The sequence below is a fragment of the Nematolebias whitei genome, chromosome 1, assembly GCF_014905685.2.
Source record: "Nematolebias whitei isolate Nwh7 chromosome 1, NemWhi1, whole genome shotgun sequence".
NCBI lineage: Eukaryota > Metazoa > Chordata > Actinopteri > Cyprinodontiformes > Rivulidae > Nematolebias > Nematolebias whitei.
Window position 1 is genome coordinate 15,645,156 of NC_056498.1, and position 17,474 is coordinate 15,662,629.

The window sequence follows — 17,474 nt, forward strand, 5'->3', positions numbered from 1 at the left end:
TCTTTTATTGCCCCATGAAATACAAAGAGAAACATACATATACAACGGAATAAATGCAGAATTCCAGAGCAACACAGCACATTTGAGGAAACAAGGGTTTCAGAAATTGTTTCAAATTACAAATACAGTACAATATAACTTATAATGTCTAGCTCTTTTGAAGGAAATAGGGGTAAAATAACCACAAGTTTCAGAACATACCTAAATAAACAACATAACAAAAAACTTAAATGGCTTTTATTTCATATTTAAACAGGTAGCATGACTGATTGTCAAGTTTAGTTTTCCTAACCATCATTAAGTCATAAACAGACAAAAATAAGATAAACATTCCTCATTTCAAATGTTTGTTTTTGCAATTTTTATAATTGCTTTTACATAATTATATTTTCTACTAAAGCTCATTTCCTGTTGAGGTCAGTTCATTTGACTACAAAACAGACACAGAATAATCAGTTTGTCACAAGTTATACATATTTATTAATTAAACCAACAAATGCTCTGCCGATTCTAAATGTCAGGAGCCGTATCTATTATTTCATAAATAGAGCTGCACACTATTTTAGTACCTGCATTGTTAAAGTATACTCCTCAAAGAGGAAAAAAGTGGTCAAAAAGGCGACAACAGCGCCGAGGATGAGGGAGACAGACACTTTAGCAGCACTCGTGACGCCACAGTTAGAACAGAGGAATTGCATAGAGCAGCATCATCTTTCATCTGTTTTCCTACCGAGACTGCTATTGTTCTGTTCAATAGCTCCTGCTCAAACCTGAAGGCCTCCTTGATACCTTGGCTCCGGTCTGAGACCGAAGAAATAACTGATTTTGTGCTGTTTCTTTAGTCTTGCAGGTAAATTCTAGATGAAAATGAAAACAGATGCAATTTTATTTTTAATTCTAAACTTGTTAATGTATACAAACTTGTATATTTATACAAAAAATGTAATGTCTAGCATCCTTCCTGAATTTAATTTGACATAATTTGGATAGAAGTCATTTTGAACATTCAATTTGTTTATCCTAAACTTAATATAATTTACCACTAAACTGTATAAAGTTATGAAACTTGAGTATTTGGGGGAAAAACAGAATGTTATGTCACGTGCTGGTCCATGGCAGCAGGAAGGAGATGATGACGATGACGAGTGAGATGGAGATCGGCAGCAAGAGAAGGAGGGTGACAGAAAGCGAGAGGGACGCCGGCCATAAAGACATCAGTTTGGAGGCCCAGGAAGGTTTGGCTGGACTCTTCTGCCTCTCAACGTTCGGCCCACTGATGACCAGCGGCCTGACCTGCGATACGCTCTCCTGAAACAGAGAAAACAACATGGAAGGAAAAGTACTGCTGTAAAAAAGTTTTTTTAGAGACTTTTCCATGCTCAAGCTTTAATAATTCTTGTTTTTTCCCCATTATTACCTCCACCAAGGAAGTTGTGTTTTTGGTCACACTGGTTTGTCTGTCTGTGAACAAGATTACTCAAACAGTTATGAATGGCCATATCAGACTCAGCATGGCAAAAGGTCATTCAGAACATTTATTCATCCTCAACCTGTCTGAGCCATGCTGTAACTCAATTGAAGGCGGTGCACCGTCTGCATTGGTCCAAAGACAAACTGTCCAAGATCAAAACTGACCTGGATCCTGTACTTGATGCATACCCCTGCGAGAAACTGGTTCTGACTGGCGCCAATACGCAACATGTGGTCACAGTGAACTTGTACCACTGTTTTTAAAAGGTGGTCACAGTGGTGGTAACTCAGAGAGCTTCACTGTTTCTGAGGCAGTACTCATTATTAAATTCTGGTTTCACTGGTTTAGATGAATAAAATTAGATCCTACAATGCAGTTGGATTTAAGAAGAAAGTTGATGTATGTAAGAATTTTGGACAGTAGCTTCAAAATGTCTTCAGAATATTTTTTGTTTACTTGTTGTTACTTACCTCCAGTATGGTCCTGCTTTGTGCTCTGTCAGGACTGAGCCGAAGATTCCAGCGGTGGGACCTGTGGCTCCGCCCACCATCATCTTCACTCTCTGTGGTGTCTTGACGTGCCACTCGGGGGCGCTTGCGTCTCCGTGAGCTGATTCGCTGAAGAGAATTGGGCTCCTGGAGCCTGATCCAATGAAGAACAAACTCAGACAGTGGAAAAAAAAGAAACCACTACAAGCCAAGCAAAGTGTGTGAACAAGTGAATCCACCTTATTCCTGGGGGCTCTACTGTATAAATGATTATTATGAGTTATGGGTACAACTTCCTGTCAGACACAGGAAGTAAACATTGGTTAACTATGGTAGTGGAGCATGGACCGCAGTTTATTTGAAAGTAATTTGCATTCAGTTTAGCATATAAAACTCTCTTTTTGTTTTGTAAATTTATTTAACAACCATAAAGTTTACTAAAATAGCCGTACTGAGTTCAGACACCTGTTGCGTTCACGGCTGCACGAACAACCAGACCAAACTAAATCAGTGGCTACAACAACAGAGTTTTGAACATGGACCCAAAACAAAAAGAGTGTTCCTGTGAAAATACGTATAGTTTCCATCTCCTACCTACAGATGAGGAATTAAGAAGAATGTGGCTGAAAAATGGGAACTTGAAGAAAAATCTGAGCTTGAAGAGACTACACAAACGTGTACTCATTTCACTTTGGTAACAAACGGCCAACAGAGGAAAACCTGCATCCTACTTTAGGACTGAGCTACAATAAACCACCGGAGAAGAGACGCTGGATCCTCAGAAGGATTGAAAATAGTGTGACGAGAATATCAGGTATGACTTCAGGTGTATGGAGGGTACAGCATTATAGTATTTGTTCATCTTCAGTATTATGATTTCTCTGCAATGAACCCAAGCTCAGTGATGGAGGACTTTAAAACTTTGGCTGGGTTCTATGTCTGCTTTATGGAGAATAAGATTGTGTCCCGCATCTCTTTTTTGCCAAAATATCTAATGAAATTTTTAGCAGTTTAAACAAACACAGCTCAAACATGTAGAAAAACAGTCATAGTATTACTTGGGTGCTGTGTTCAAACCAAATTAAAATAACAACAAATGTTTTAATTTCCACCTCTTTATTCCAAAATTTGACTGGCATAGCAACTTGCACAAAAACAGGTTGCTACTTGACTATTCTGTCAGTAAAAATATTGAATAATGAAAAATAAAAGATTGTCAAATAGCTTCAATAAAAAACTAATGTACACAAAAAAAAATATATGCAAATATATACTTTATACCTGCACAATATGTAGCTACTTTGTAAAATGTGTCCTTGAAGGAAGAGTGTAACCTGGATTAAAAGTGTGGATCATTGTAGTGAAGCCTATCTAAAAAAGTTTAGTCTGGTCCTCAGCTGGTCAAGTGCTCCCACACTTTGTAGGACTTGGGTCGAACAGTTTTCTCTGCGTCTGGCATGTGTAAAATTTACTTAATTTCCTTTGAAAACAGCCTCTGCTCTGCTTCCGCCTCCCCCCTCCCTCTGTTCAACTCGCTCTGCAGAATTGATTTTTTTTTCAAACTTTATTCAGTCAGCCAGCATTGACAATGCTCTGCAGGTGAACAAAATGGCTCCGCAGCACCGTGAAAGATGCATAATCATGTGACACAATGAATTGATAATCAAATTCGTTGCATACACTTTTAAAATTCAATTTGTCGATTTTTGTCGATTTTTATCGATTTTTATCGATTTTATCGATTCATTGTTGCAGCCCTAGTTCAATTTTAGTGTTGTCGTGTTTTTTCTGGGTACAGTCCAATAAAAAGAACTTTGGATCCAATATTATTTGTTTGGAGATGATGTGTCCCACCTCTATTAAAAGTAGATACTAATACACCTCAGAGCATTACAGGTTGTTCATCGCTTTACTGTTGGAAGCAACAGAGTCAATTAAGTAGCTAAATACGCTAGTATAAGTAGCTAAATATGCTAGCAGATGTAAATAAATATGCTAGTACAAGTAGCTAAATTTGCTAGTAGATGTAGCCAAATATGCTAGTAAATGTAGCTAAATATGCTAGCAGATGTAGCTAAATATGCTAGTATAAGTAGCTAAATATGCTAGCAGATGTAGCTAAATATGCTAGTAGATGGAGCTAAATATGCTAGTACAAGTAGCTAAATTTGCTAGTAGATGTAGCTAAATATGCTAACATAAGTAGCAAATTTTGCTTGTAGATGGAGCTAAATATGCTAGTATAAGTAGCTAAATTTGCTAGTAGATGTAGCTAAATGTTAGCAGATGTAGCTAAATATGCTAGCAGATGTAGCTAAATATGCTAGTAGATATAGCTAAATATGCTAGTATAAGTAGCTAAATATGCTAGTAGATGTAGCTAAATATGCTAGTTGATGTAGCTAAATATGCTAGTATAAGTAGCTAAATATGTTAGTATAAGTAGCTAAATATGCTAGTAGATGTAGCTAAATGTGCTAGCATAAGTAGCTAAATATGCTAGTAGATGTAGCTAAATATGCCAGTACAAATAGCTAAATGTGCTAGTATAGTAACTAAATATGCTAGTAGATGTAGCTAAATGTGATAGTATAAGTAGCTAAATATGCTAGTACATATAGCTAAATAAGCTAGTAGATGTAGCTAAATGTGCTAGTATAAGTAGCTAAATATGCTAGCAGATGTAGCTAAATATGCTAGTAGATGGAGCTAAATATGCTAGTATAAGTAGCTAAATTTGCTAGTAGATGTAGCTAAATATGTTAGCAGATGTAGCTAAATATGCTAGTACAAGTAGCTAAATTTGCTAGTAGATGTAGCTAAATATGCTAACATAAGTAGCAAAATTTGCTAGTAGATGTAGCTAAATATGCTAGTTTAAGTAGCTAAATTTGCTAGTAGATGTAGCTAAATATGTTAGCAGATGTAGCTAAATATGCTAGCAGATGTAGCTAAATATGCTAGTAGATATAGCTAAATATGCTAGTATAAGTAGCTAAATATGCTAGTAGATGTAGCTAAATATGCTAGTTGATGTAGCTAAATATGCTAGTATAAGTAGCTAAATATGTTAGTATAAGTAGCTAAATATGCTAGTAGATGTAGCTAAATGTGCTAGCATAAGTAGCTAAATATGCTAGTACATATATCTAAATATGCTAGTAGATGTAGCTAAATGTGCTAGTATAAGTAGCTAAATATGCTAGTAGATGTAATCTGCAGCCACTTCTTCAGGTCGTTCATCCCTTGTCCTCAGTAGGCTGCGGTATGATTATATTGTCCTGTTTGAGCTCTTACAGGTGGTGTTCCTACACATTTAAATTAAATCTACAATGCTTGGAGAAACTACATTAGCTCGTACTGTTCACGCATAAACAAATGCCGGTTCCAGTCCATACCGGAAGTCATGCCCATAATTATCGCAAGGCACCATGGGGGGCAGTAATAAGGTGGATAAGTGTGTGTATGCTCATCATACCTGCAGTCAGTGTCCTCTATATCAGCATCTGCATCACTGTCTCCCTGTGGGTCTGATAATAAACAGTCCTCCTGCAACAGGCAGAAACATAAAAACACATCATTTATAAAATATGAAGCTTTATTTTTGTCCAACACAAACCCAAGTGAATCATCACCATTAGTGAAACAAAAACAGCAGCTGGTGCTGGCATTTCTCTGAGTGACTGTGTTCATGTGTTACTTTTTATTATGTCACTGTCATTAATATGCATGAATCAGCTGATGCCTCTATCCATAGCATGACCAATAAGCTCAGCGCTTATATAAATAGTGTCCTATTTATATCGGAGAGGTATTGATTCTCTCAAATTACTGAAACACGTGAGTGAAAAGTTCAATTATTCCTGCAAATTAGAAGTTATAAAAGGAATTTGATTAACAACATGAGATGTTTAAAATCTGTTTGAGAACACAAATACAGGATTAGTGAGTTCATAATAGTATAGCAGTGGGTAATTTGCATCAATAGCAGTCTCAGGTCAAAACTCACCTTGGATTTTGTTGTAGTTATGTTAGATTAAAATAAAAGAAGCTGTAAAAATACATGTTATGACTAAAATAAAAATATATCAAACTTGATAAACTCAAAATTAGGATTATCAAATAATATATACATACAATTGTCTCTCATTAAATGCCACATTGTAGCAACTTTTGCTATCTAACCTATTAAAACTGCAATGCCTTGTTTTAAAATACCTTCTGTATATTGACATTTTGATGTCATTGTGTGTAAAATGAGGACATTTGTTCTGAAAAAGTACGAACAGAGAAAATTTGTTTTTACAATAGCTTATAGGAATGAGAAGATTAATTGATTCACAGATGCAACAATGCGACTCCATCCGTAGAGCAGATGTGTACCAATCCAGATTTTTGAACTAAACCTAAATCCATCTGTCCAATACATCTTTATATTAATACAACTCATCCACCCATCCATTTTCTTTACCCACTTCTCCTTTGCAATTCGCAAAGGAGCTGGTGCCCATTTCCAGCAGTCACTGTGCAAGAGGCGAGGTACACCCTGAGCAGGTCTTCAAGAGATTGGTTTCTACAGGCATTCATTTTAAAAGAAAGAGCAGAAAAGCTAAAAAAAATTATATATAAGTGTGGTTACATTTATGGACGAATATGAATCTGATGTATTCACTTCTTTTTCGCATTAAAAGCTCTGCAGAAAGTGGTGAATGCTGCACAGAAGTCTGTTGGAGTCAGCCTCCCCACCATCACAGACATCTACACCTCTAGATGAATGAAGAGGGTCACCTGCATCATGAAGGACCCCACTCACCCAGCACACACTTTTTGTCCCACTCCCCTCAGGCAGGAGGTTGAGGAGCATTAAGTGTCAAACCACTAGACTGAGGAACAGCTTCTACCCTGAGGCTGTTAGACTCATGAATCTCTAACCAGAATAATCACTGTAATGCCATTTTAATTGGTGATATGTGACTTATCTGTGCTGCTTATATCCTACCAATAAGCTGCTGTATTCATACCCTTCTGCTCACAACAGACTCATGTTCAGGCTGCTGTTTAATGCACCGCATTATATTACATTATTGTTGTTTAGCGTATATCTTAGATCTTTGTATACTGTTTGTTTTTTTATATACTTTATATTTTTGCTATTTTGGGGTGTAACTGTGACCCTATGTACATAATTTCGTTCCACCTCATGTATCGCATGTGATGTGAGTGACGATAAAGTCACCTTGAACTAGGCCTGACGCAATAAACAATAAATCAATTAATCGCACGATAAATGAACATGATCAACCTCATTTTCATGGGCTTTATCGTTTCTTTGTGTCTCTCGCTTTCTACTGAAGACACTGGATGACAAAAGGCTCAACTCTGGTGTTCTTCACTGACCCTTCCCTTTCTCTTTTTTCTCTTTAAAATCTGTTTTAACCGCCCAAAATCATGTTTTTGGTCGTTAAAAGCAGCTAAGCTAAGAAGGTAAGCTACGAGCTAAGCTAACAGGCCTATCTCAGGGAAAAAAAACTCTGTCTTGTCGAAGCTCCAAAATTCACGGTTGAAACACATTCCATTAGTATCAAAAGTTGTTTTTCTCGGCAAAAAGAAGCTGAGAACTTGTTTACTGATTTTTTTTAATTAAAAGTTTTAAAGTGTGAAAAATGCTATGCTAAAGAGCTCAAATCACACTGAGCGCCTGCCCTTTTGAGAACTGAAAAACAGGAGAGACAGCCCATGTCACGTCAAGGGGCCATTTTTCATAAAGAGACACACTGCTCGCTCCCTCACTATCTATCTTTTGGTTCAAACAGTCTTATACTGCCATCCAGTGGTCAAAAAAGGTATTACATGCAAAATAAACGCCAACATTTCTTCTTAAATTTGACAATAATTACAAAATAATTATTGTCAAATTTCAAACAATATTATCGTTTATGGCAATAATTTCTGAGACAATTATTCACCCAGAAAAATTTGTTATCGTGACAGGCCTACCTTTAACCTTGATTAGGAACACGTGATGTTCAGGGTTAGAACTGCAGCAGCATTCGTAGAAACAGCAACAAACACTAAACCCTGATCAGGCAGATTAGCTCTTATGTTAGAAAGAAAAAGTTACCTTATTATTTATAATTTAGAAAAGACATTTGCTGGTAAGTTACTGAAAGGGTGGTAAACACATCAGCTGCTGGCAGTATGCTGACTTTCCACGACGTCTCCATTTTTGTGTGTATTGTTGTTTGGTGAAAAAAGGTTAATGAAATTGTTTTGTCATCTTAAATGCTGGCCTCTTCATGATCCATATTTTTAAATTATGGGGTAAATGATTAGTCTCAATAAATGACGTAATAATTCCTTTGCTTCGTTTTATTATGTTACACTGAATCTCACTATGCTGACTAGAAAACTCATTGAATTCAATCATATCAAGATCAAGGGTTGAATTTTATTGTACAGTATTGATGCTAGTGAATCAGATCATTGGCAGTATATCCAGGTTTGTATGAGCCACTGACCAGTGATGACCCCCCACCCACACACACACAGTTTATACATTATGCCAAGAAACAATTTGTTTTGTAAAGCTGGCTCTGATTAATGTTGCAAGATGTCTGAATTTGAAACAGATTTACAAAATCTGTCCATCATAATGAAGACCTGTTTCTCTTCTACACACATGTGACTAAAGAACAGTTGTTCTGACTAATCAGTGTCCTGTACTGACTGATTTTGGCTGGTTTCAAATGTGTTGACAAAAAAAAAAAAAGGAAATGGTTAAAAAAAAAAAAGAGTGTGGCATAGACAGAGCTACACCATCGGTTTTATCTGAACTGAAAACAAGAGTCGCAGATGTACCACATTATATGCCATCAACAAACTATTATACAGCCATCTATAGCCATGGCCCAGACAAGAAAATAAATTGTGCACATTTTGACCTTGATTTGTGACCTTGACCTTAGAGCTCGGATGATGAAATGATTATACAGCACTCCATCTAGTGATGAAGAAAATGTGCATGCAATTTCATTAAATTGTCTTGAACAAACCAAAAGTCACAGTTTGCAGATGTATGAATGTAGACTATATAATGCGTGTCTTTCGACAGGTGTATAAAAAATTGATAAAAAGTGAGGAAATAAGTAAAAGAGGCTTACTCTATTTTTCCACCTGGCTCAAGAAGTAGCTTCGTCTACTGAATGTTAAAAGTAATTGTTGCCAACAAACTTAAAATTGGAGTTTTACCAACAAGAATGATAAGAGTAGCGATGACGGATTCAGACTTCGTAACTGATTCAAACAAAAACTAAATATGAGACTTACCCATAAAACAATCGGTCTTTACCAGTATTTGGCATCACTATTTTCTGAAATTCAATTGTCAGAACAATGACAACTAGTTTAAGGAGCTAATATTTTTAGGAGTGCACTGCAGTGCCACTTTGTTGGACCCATTCTGCAACCATTAATTTATGTAAATTATTACCAGGCCAGAGGTACAGTATGTGTGTGACTTTATAAACTGGCTAGAATGCTGAAAAGTTACATTACTTTGGTAGAGTAAATGAGTCCTCGAGGCTTAATGGGATTTACCTGTCTAAATAAAGGTTGAATGAATGAAAAAAAAAGAGGAATAACATAAAAGGACCACTTCAGATACAATAGTTTTACACCACCCTTGGTCTCAAAACTAATTGTTTATTTAAACCACATAACCCCACCCCTATGTTTTTATTAATATTATCAATCCTTTATTTTACCAGGACAAACACGCTTGAGATTAAAAAAAAGCATTTACAAGTGTGACCTAGCCCAACTAACTTTAACAATAATAACTTTTAACATTGTTAAAATAATAAATTGAAAAAAATAATAATAATAACAAGTAACATTTAAATAAAATAAACATTTTAAACAACACCAGCAGATGACATGGCACCCCAGACCATCACTGACTGGAAACTTGACACTAGACGGGAAAAACATTGATTCTGTGCCTCTCCTCTCTTTCTCCAGACTCTGGGACCTTGATTTCCAAAGGAAATGCAAAATTTACTTGACTCAAAGAACATAACTTTGGACATGTCATCTGCTGGTGTTGGTCCACTGTGTTTTCTGAGGTCCAAGGTCAACGCAGCATCTACCAGGAAGTTTTAGAGCACTTTATGCTTCCTGCTGCTGACCAACTTTATGGAGAGGCAGATTTCATTTTCCAACAGGACTTGGCACCTGCACACAGTGTCAAAGCTACCAGTACCTGGTTCAAGGACCCTAGTATCCCTGTTCTTAATTGGCCATCAAACTCGCCTGACCTTAACCCCATAGACAATCTATGATGTATTGTGAAGAGGAAGATGTGATAAGTCAGACCCAACAATTCAGAAGAGCTGAAGGCCACTATAACCTGGGCTCTCATAACACCTGAGCAGTGCCAGATACTGATAGACTCCATGCCACGCTGCATTGCTGCAGTAATCCAGGCAAAAGGAGCCCCAACTAAGTACTGAGTGATGTACATGCTCATACTTTTCATGTTCATACTTTTCAGTTGGCCAACTTTTCTAAAAATCTTTTTTTTTATTGGCCTTAAGTAATATTCTAATTATCTGAGATACTGAATTTGGGGTTTTCATTAGTTGTCAGTTATGATCATCAACATTAAAAGAAATAAACATTTGAAATATATCAGTCTGTGTGTAATGAATGAATATCAGAATTAGAATAAGCTTTATTATCATTGCACCGAGATACAACGAGAACATGTACGTACAATCATCCGGAAGATGGACGTAGTGCACGAAGCTGCTGCTATAAACGTGGCCTTTCTTATCCTTTTTCAGAATAATATTCTTAGATAGAAAATGGGGGAGAGTCATGAGGATAGATAGTGGTATTACAAAAAAGATCTTTCACATCTTGTCTATCAGGACACGATTTGAGACATAAAAAAAAAACCTACCAGCAAGCACAATTAAAACATGACTACATATGCATTTGACGTCAAGGTGTTGAGATTTGTCCATGAGCGATAGATGAAGCTTTTATCCTTGGTTACCCATGATCAAGGAGAAATTTGATAGTCGGCCCGTCTCGGAGGCCAACGGAGAGTCAGATTCAGATAAGCTTCGATTGTTGATTTACTTCAGGCAGACAGATTTTTTTCTTCAGCCTTGAGTCCTTCTGGATGTTCTGGTTCCAAAATGGGCTGATAGTGGGAATCCATTCCACTGATCCATGTTATGAGCCTTCTTCAAAGTCGCTCCCACCACACTGACGAGTCCCAGAAGCCACAGGTGTCCTGCAATTCTTATAAATTGCCTCCATCTTACGGCTTAGCTCGTAAATCAGCTGATTTTGAGTACTCACAGCATGAACCAAACTTTCACACTGACTCGGAAGCTTTGTCATGGCCAAAATTTCTGCCGAAGTCTTTTTCAATAGTCAATAAAACAGCCCCGCTGATGCCAAAAAGCAGACTCCCTGCTATCCATCCATCCATTATCTTTACCCGCTTATTCCATTTTGGGTCACGGGGGTCGCTGGTGCCCATGTCCAGCAATCACTGTGCGAGGGGCGGGGTACACCCTGGACGGGTCGCAAGTCCATCACAGGGCCACAGAGACACACGAGACAAACAACCATTCACTCTCTCACTCACACCTAGGGACAATTTAGAGTTCCCAATCAGTCTAACATGCATGTTTTTGGTCTGTGGGAGGAAACCGGAGCACCCGGAGAAAACCCACGCATGCACGGAGAGAACATGCAAACTCCACCCAGAAAGGCCCCTGGACCAGGGTACTCCCTGCTATCATAAATCCAAATATGTAAAAGTCTTCAGCATCCTCCTGAGACAGGACTGAGAGGCACATTAGCTGCCACACTTCCCATGGATCCATGACGTACCCCACAGCGTGCATCTCAGCTGGACAAGTGGGTTCTCCAGGATCTTGTTGTTTTGTTGAAAAAAATCTTGTTGAAAGCATTGAACGTCCAGGTTACCAGATCCATAATCTTAATTTACGTTCAGGAGATGTGTACCAGGCACTTCAGACACACAGAGAGCGAAGCAGGAGGAAGGAAAAAAACGGGAGAAAGAAAACAAGCAGCCACCTTGAGCAAGAGCCAGAGGGAAAAAATATATATAAAATATATCTTTTACCCACTTCTTCCATTTTGGGTCACGAGGGTCGCTGGTGCCCATATCCAGCAATCACAGTGCGAGGGGCGGGGTACACCCTGGACAGGTCTCCAGTCTATCACAGGGACACAAAGAGACAAACAACCATTCACTCACTCATTCACACCTAGGGACAATTTAGAGTTACTAACCAGCCTAACATGCATGTTTTTGTCTGTGGGAGGAAACCGGAGCACCCGGAGAAAACCCACACATGCACGGAGAGAACATGCAAACTCCACCCAGAAAGGCCCCCAGACCAGGATTTTGAACCGGTAACCTTCTCACTGAGAGGCAGCAGCTCTACCAGATGCGCCACCGTGCATCTGTGTCCGTAAAATGAATGGGTAAGAACTGAAGACATATCAACACTTTGAAGCAATGTCACATTTTGTATTGGAATGTTTTCACTTCTACATTGAATTAAGGACCAGGGAGGGTAGAGGTTGGGGTAACTGTAGAAAGTTAGATTTGGCTTTAGTCGTGTATGCCGCATGTTCTTGAATCTTGAAAACTTTGAGAACGTTGGTCTTATAGGTCTTACAAGATCTATAGATTCCAGTACATGCAGCACTGCAAAAGCTTTAAAACGTGAATTAGGTGAGGGAATACAGAGAAAAAGCCAATAAGGGAACAGTACCTCCGTGCCATATCCCTCAGAGTACCGGGTTAACATGACTCGGTTTTTTCCACAGTGTTCACACAGCAGCGTGTCCTGACAACAGAAAGCAAGAGGACAGCAGAGAGTCAGTGACTGGTCTTGACAACAAACACACGACCTGACAGGTCCTTTAAAACATGTATGGTAAGGAATCAGCGGCAGCAACAGACACACGGTAAGGTCAGCAGGAAGCTAAAGGCGTGTGTTTACAGCACGACTGCAGCTGAGGAAACCTCTGAGGAGGTTGCGTGGCAGACACAGACACTTAAGTAGGAATGAGCGCCCAGCAGCGTAGGTGTGTGTGCTCCTGAATAAAGTGCACAGGGACCAGCCTCACACAGACACACTCTAGCTACCTCCTCACAACTCGCCCCCATCTGAGACGGAGACAAAGACATAGAGGATGAACTGCTGACTTTTAAAAGCCTCTTATCCCTTTTACTGTGTGCCTGCAGCATATTAACAGAGGTGATGAAAGAAGTTCTTACAGATTGTTTTCCAAAAGTTTGAATATCGTGCGTCTCTTAATGCATCAGTGATGTAACCTTTTCCACCTACTTGGATTTTCAAGTGCTCAGAAGTGGAGGCTGATTAGACTGCCATTCTAGACACTGGCGTTATGCAGGCTTTAAAAGCCACGCAATTAACGGGGTATTCCAGACATTTTGAAGCGAGGTTATGAGGAAAAACTAGGAATAATATTACGCATTGTAAATAGCTTTTCAAACATCTGCAGCATGTGTTTCTGCTGACTGTTACATGACTGTTACATTTGACAAGCTTCGGGTTGTAGATTAGGTTAGAGGTGAAGCTATGACATGATTTTCAAAAAGTTGTAATTTGGCTGTCTGCACAAAAACGCAAGGGTGATAATGATCTTTTTATGAGCAAGACTAAAATTGGGCAACAGGTCTTAAATAGATTCATAGCTATTTACGGTGATCAAGGTCGGCGTTCAACTCTAGTCTTTTGGTCCCTTTACACCAGTGGTTCTCAAAATGGGGTACCTGGACCCCCAGAGGTCTATGAGCCGGTGCTTGGAGGTCCGCAAAATAAAATAAAAAATAAAAAAATTATTAGCACGCAGATGTTTAACAACCTGTTAAAATACACCAAAATTCAGGAAATCACATCTACTTTATTTAAAAGACACCCCGCCCGCTATTTGTGTTCCGGCATTGATGAGTTCACAAATGAAGCCCTGTTACTTGGTCTGACTACTGCTGTTATAATTCTGTTCAGTTTTATGTAAAGAGTTTTCTGTAATAATTTGAAGAAGTTTAATACATTTATTATATTCATTATGTGATAGGTAAAGTTTTAAAGTGATTTTTTAATACTGTTAATTTTCTCAAAACTGTAACTTTTGGAAGTTGAAATAAAAAATGTTGTTAATTAAGTGTGTCTTGAATGAAAAATACCCCATATTTAAAATTATAAAAAATTGTATTAACACTATTAAAGAACAGGTCATAAGTATTTATGTTAGACAAATATTTCCATTGCATTAAAGAAACAAATTGAAAACCATTATTTAACAAACATGAGGGTTTTGAGGGAGTCCCTGAAACTTTTTCTCCCCATAAGGGGTCCCTGAATCCAAAAAGTTTGAGAAGCCCTGTGCTACACCTTTGTTGCTATTGATTTTTACATACAAATATCTTTATAAATTAGTTAATTGATATTTTATGTTGTGAGAACAAAATGTCCTCAATGCTGCCAGATGTCAGAATGACAGCAGAGCACATCTGGAATACAGGTAGATAAGAACACCATTTAGACTAAGTGTATTTCAAAGAAATGGAAGTAAGCATGAATATATCTAGACCACAATGCATTGCAAAATACTGACTTTGAGCAACTGTAGTAACTGTAGAAAGGTCTACTGTATTTCAAGACTATTTTTTTACTCTGAAACCAGATTGTATTTTTAAAAAAATGTTAAGACTTGTAAGACAGCATTTCTATGTGAGAGGTTTTAAGACAAAATAAAATAAAAAACTTTGCATTACAAAACACACTTCCCACAAATCCTGACAAAGTAAAGGCTAGTTTAAACAGGACTGAGACCAAAGTGAGTTACTGCTGTCTCCAAATAATTAAAATTTCACAACAGTTCATGCAAGCAATATTCTTTAAACTTGTATTATTCTGGTTATTTCATCAGATATATTACATTTCTGCTGGAATTGACCCAGGCTGCACCAGAAGTGCTACAGCTAGCTGCTGCTATTTGTACTTCAAAATAACCACAAAAATATATGTAAACAATCATGTAAAGTCAACTATACAACTAGTTTATTTAAAAAGTAATTTGCATAATCTGCTGTAAAGTATTTGAAAACTGGACAAGTTTAAAGTTGACTGCAATACACTTTGATTCTGGCTGTGCTAACATTAGCTGTTAGCTAGTCATGATTTAGGGTCGTCCACACGGGAAAGGTTTTTGGGAATACGCAAATATATCAGTGTACCGTTACACAAGGAGGGCGCCCCGCCCTGTCAACAGAACCGAGCGCCCCTCCTACTGAAATGTCCTTCACCGTTCACCCACAAGTCCCCCCCGTCGACAACTGCCAGTACGTAGCGCTAAGCTAGCAGTGCACAATATAGACACACTAGCTAAAAAGCTACTGATGGAGCGCTCTGCAGCCCCCCTTCCCCTCCCCGTCCAAAAAAAATCCTCAGAGATGAGCACAATGCCTAGGCAAGTGACCTAGGGGAAACACTGCATCTTTGTAATAATTTCAGCCTTCCACACATAAAAATACACTGCAGGAGCCTCAAAATTATAATTTTTCAAAATGGGTTGCATAGTTACATAAATCTTGAAATGCCACCCTCACATTTTCCTTCCATGTAAATGAGCAGGACCCCGGAACAGGACATGAACAGGACATCATGTTTGGTTGAGGATCAGAACCCAAATGCAAAAAACAAAAAACTCAGGACTCGAAGGTAAAACGAGACAAACGTATTTATTAACAAAACATAAGTCTGACGAGGCAGCATGAAAACTTAAAAATGAAAACTCCAGGAAATACTCACATGAAAACTTGAAAGGGAAAACCAGCATGAACAGCATGAAAGCACAATGCACAGACAAGAGACAAACAAACTGACAGAGTACTTAAAGAGACGAGGGGAAACAAACACCTGCGCTGATCACTGATTAGAGACAGGTGGCAGGCTGACAATGAAATGACACCAAAAAACAAGACACAAGCAGAACACAGACCGTGACACTACCCTAAAACAAATAAAAATAGTGTTGACTAGGCCTGTCACGATAAACAATAAATCAATTAATCACATGATGAATGAAAATTATCAACCTCATTTTCATTTACCAACTTTATCGTGTCTATCTCTTTCTACTGAAGACACGGCTCAACTCCGGTGCTCTTCACTGACCCCTCCCTTTCTCTTTTCTCTTCAAAATCCATTTAACCATCCAAAATCACGATTTTGGATGGTTAAAAGCAGCTAAGCTGAGAAGCTAAGCTAGGAGCTAAGCTAACAGGCCAACCTCGGGAATAAACGTCCGTCTTGTCGAAGCTCCAAAATTCACGGTTGAAACCCGTGCCTTTGTGTAATAAGTTGTTTTTCTTTGCAAAAAAAAAAAAAAAAAGATGAGAACTTGTTTACTGATTTTTTTATTAAAAGCTTTGTGTAAAAATTAAAATGCTATGCTAAAGAGCGCAAAATACCAAGCGACGCCATGTCACCATGACAGCCCATGTCACGTCAAGGGCTCTCCCTCCCATTTTTCTCAAAGAGATGCTGCTCAACTATCCATCCTTTGGCTCAAACAGTCTTATACTGCCATAAGGTGGTCAAAAAAGGTACTACACTCCAAACAAAACATTTCTTCTAAAATTTCACAATTAATTATTGTCAAATTTCAAACAATATTATCGTTTATCGCAATAATTTCAGAGACAATTAATCGCCCAGCAAAATTTGTTATCATGACAGGCCTAGTGTTGTCCGTTAATTCACTGCTGATGTGCGTTCAAACTTTAATATATTCAACAAAATTTTAACTTTTGCAGTCTAAAAGAAAGGTCATATGACTCTATGATTGTGTGCAGGGAGTAGGTGGGACTTAAAGCTTCACATTTTTGGAAAACCTCCCCATGGAGGTGTCCAGGTGTCATCTGTACCAAATGCCCCACCACGTGGAGGAGCAGCGGCTCTACTGCAATTCTTATGAATAACTGAACTTCTCAATCCATCTCTAAAATTAAGGACGCACAATATTGGATTTTTGGCCAATATCTGATATGCCAACACCTATTAAATTATTTGGCCAATAACCAATACCAATACTGATATTTTTCCCCCTAGGCATACTTACAGAGACTACATAGCTTTCTCTGCTGTGGAATTTAAATACTACATTATTCTGCATGGTCTTTGTCAGTTTGGCCTGCTACCAAATGCAGATGCCAAAAAAAAGGGTTCTGAAAATGATGCAACACTTCAAATTGGCTTACCGGTACATTTAATGTCACATGTATGTATGACATTTACTCTCTCTAATGACAACACTCAAAGAGTCATAAAAAATAGTGCCTTATATATAGGAATAATAATAATAATAATGTGTTATGTCATTATATATGTTCTCATACAATGGCAAAAATGACTATGTATATATATATATAT

At 38.0% G+C, this 17,474-nt stretch overlaps 1 protein-coding gene across 1 annotated transcript in view; it reads right to left on the minus strand.

The window, feature by feature from the left end:
* Positions 1-831: 831 nt before the first annotated feature.
* The window catches only part of si:ch211-63p21.1, an 18,277-nt gene continuing 1,634 nt past the window's right edge, over positions 832-17,474 (minus strand). Inside the window, exons 3-6 of the mRNA XM_037682548.1 lie at positions 12,783-12,857; positions 5,438-5,508; positions 1,942-2,113; positions 832-1,308 (exon numbers count right to left, since the gene is read on the minus strand). Coding sequence (XP_037538476.1) covers positions 1,099-1,308; positions 1,942-2,113; positions 5,438-5,508; positions 12,783-12,857 — 528 coding nt within the window. The 3' untranslated portion in view covers positions 832-1,098. The remainder of the gene's footprint in view (positions 1,309-1,941; positions 2,114-5,437; positions 5,509-12,782; positions 12,858-17,474) is intronic.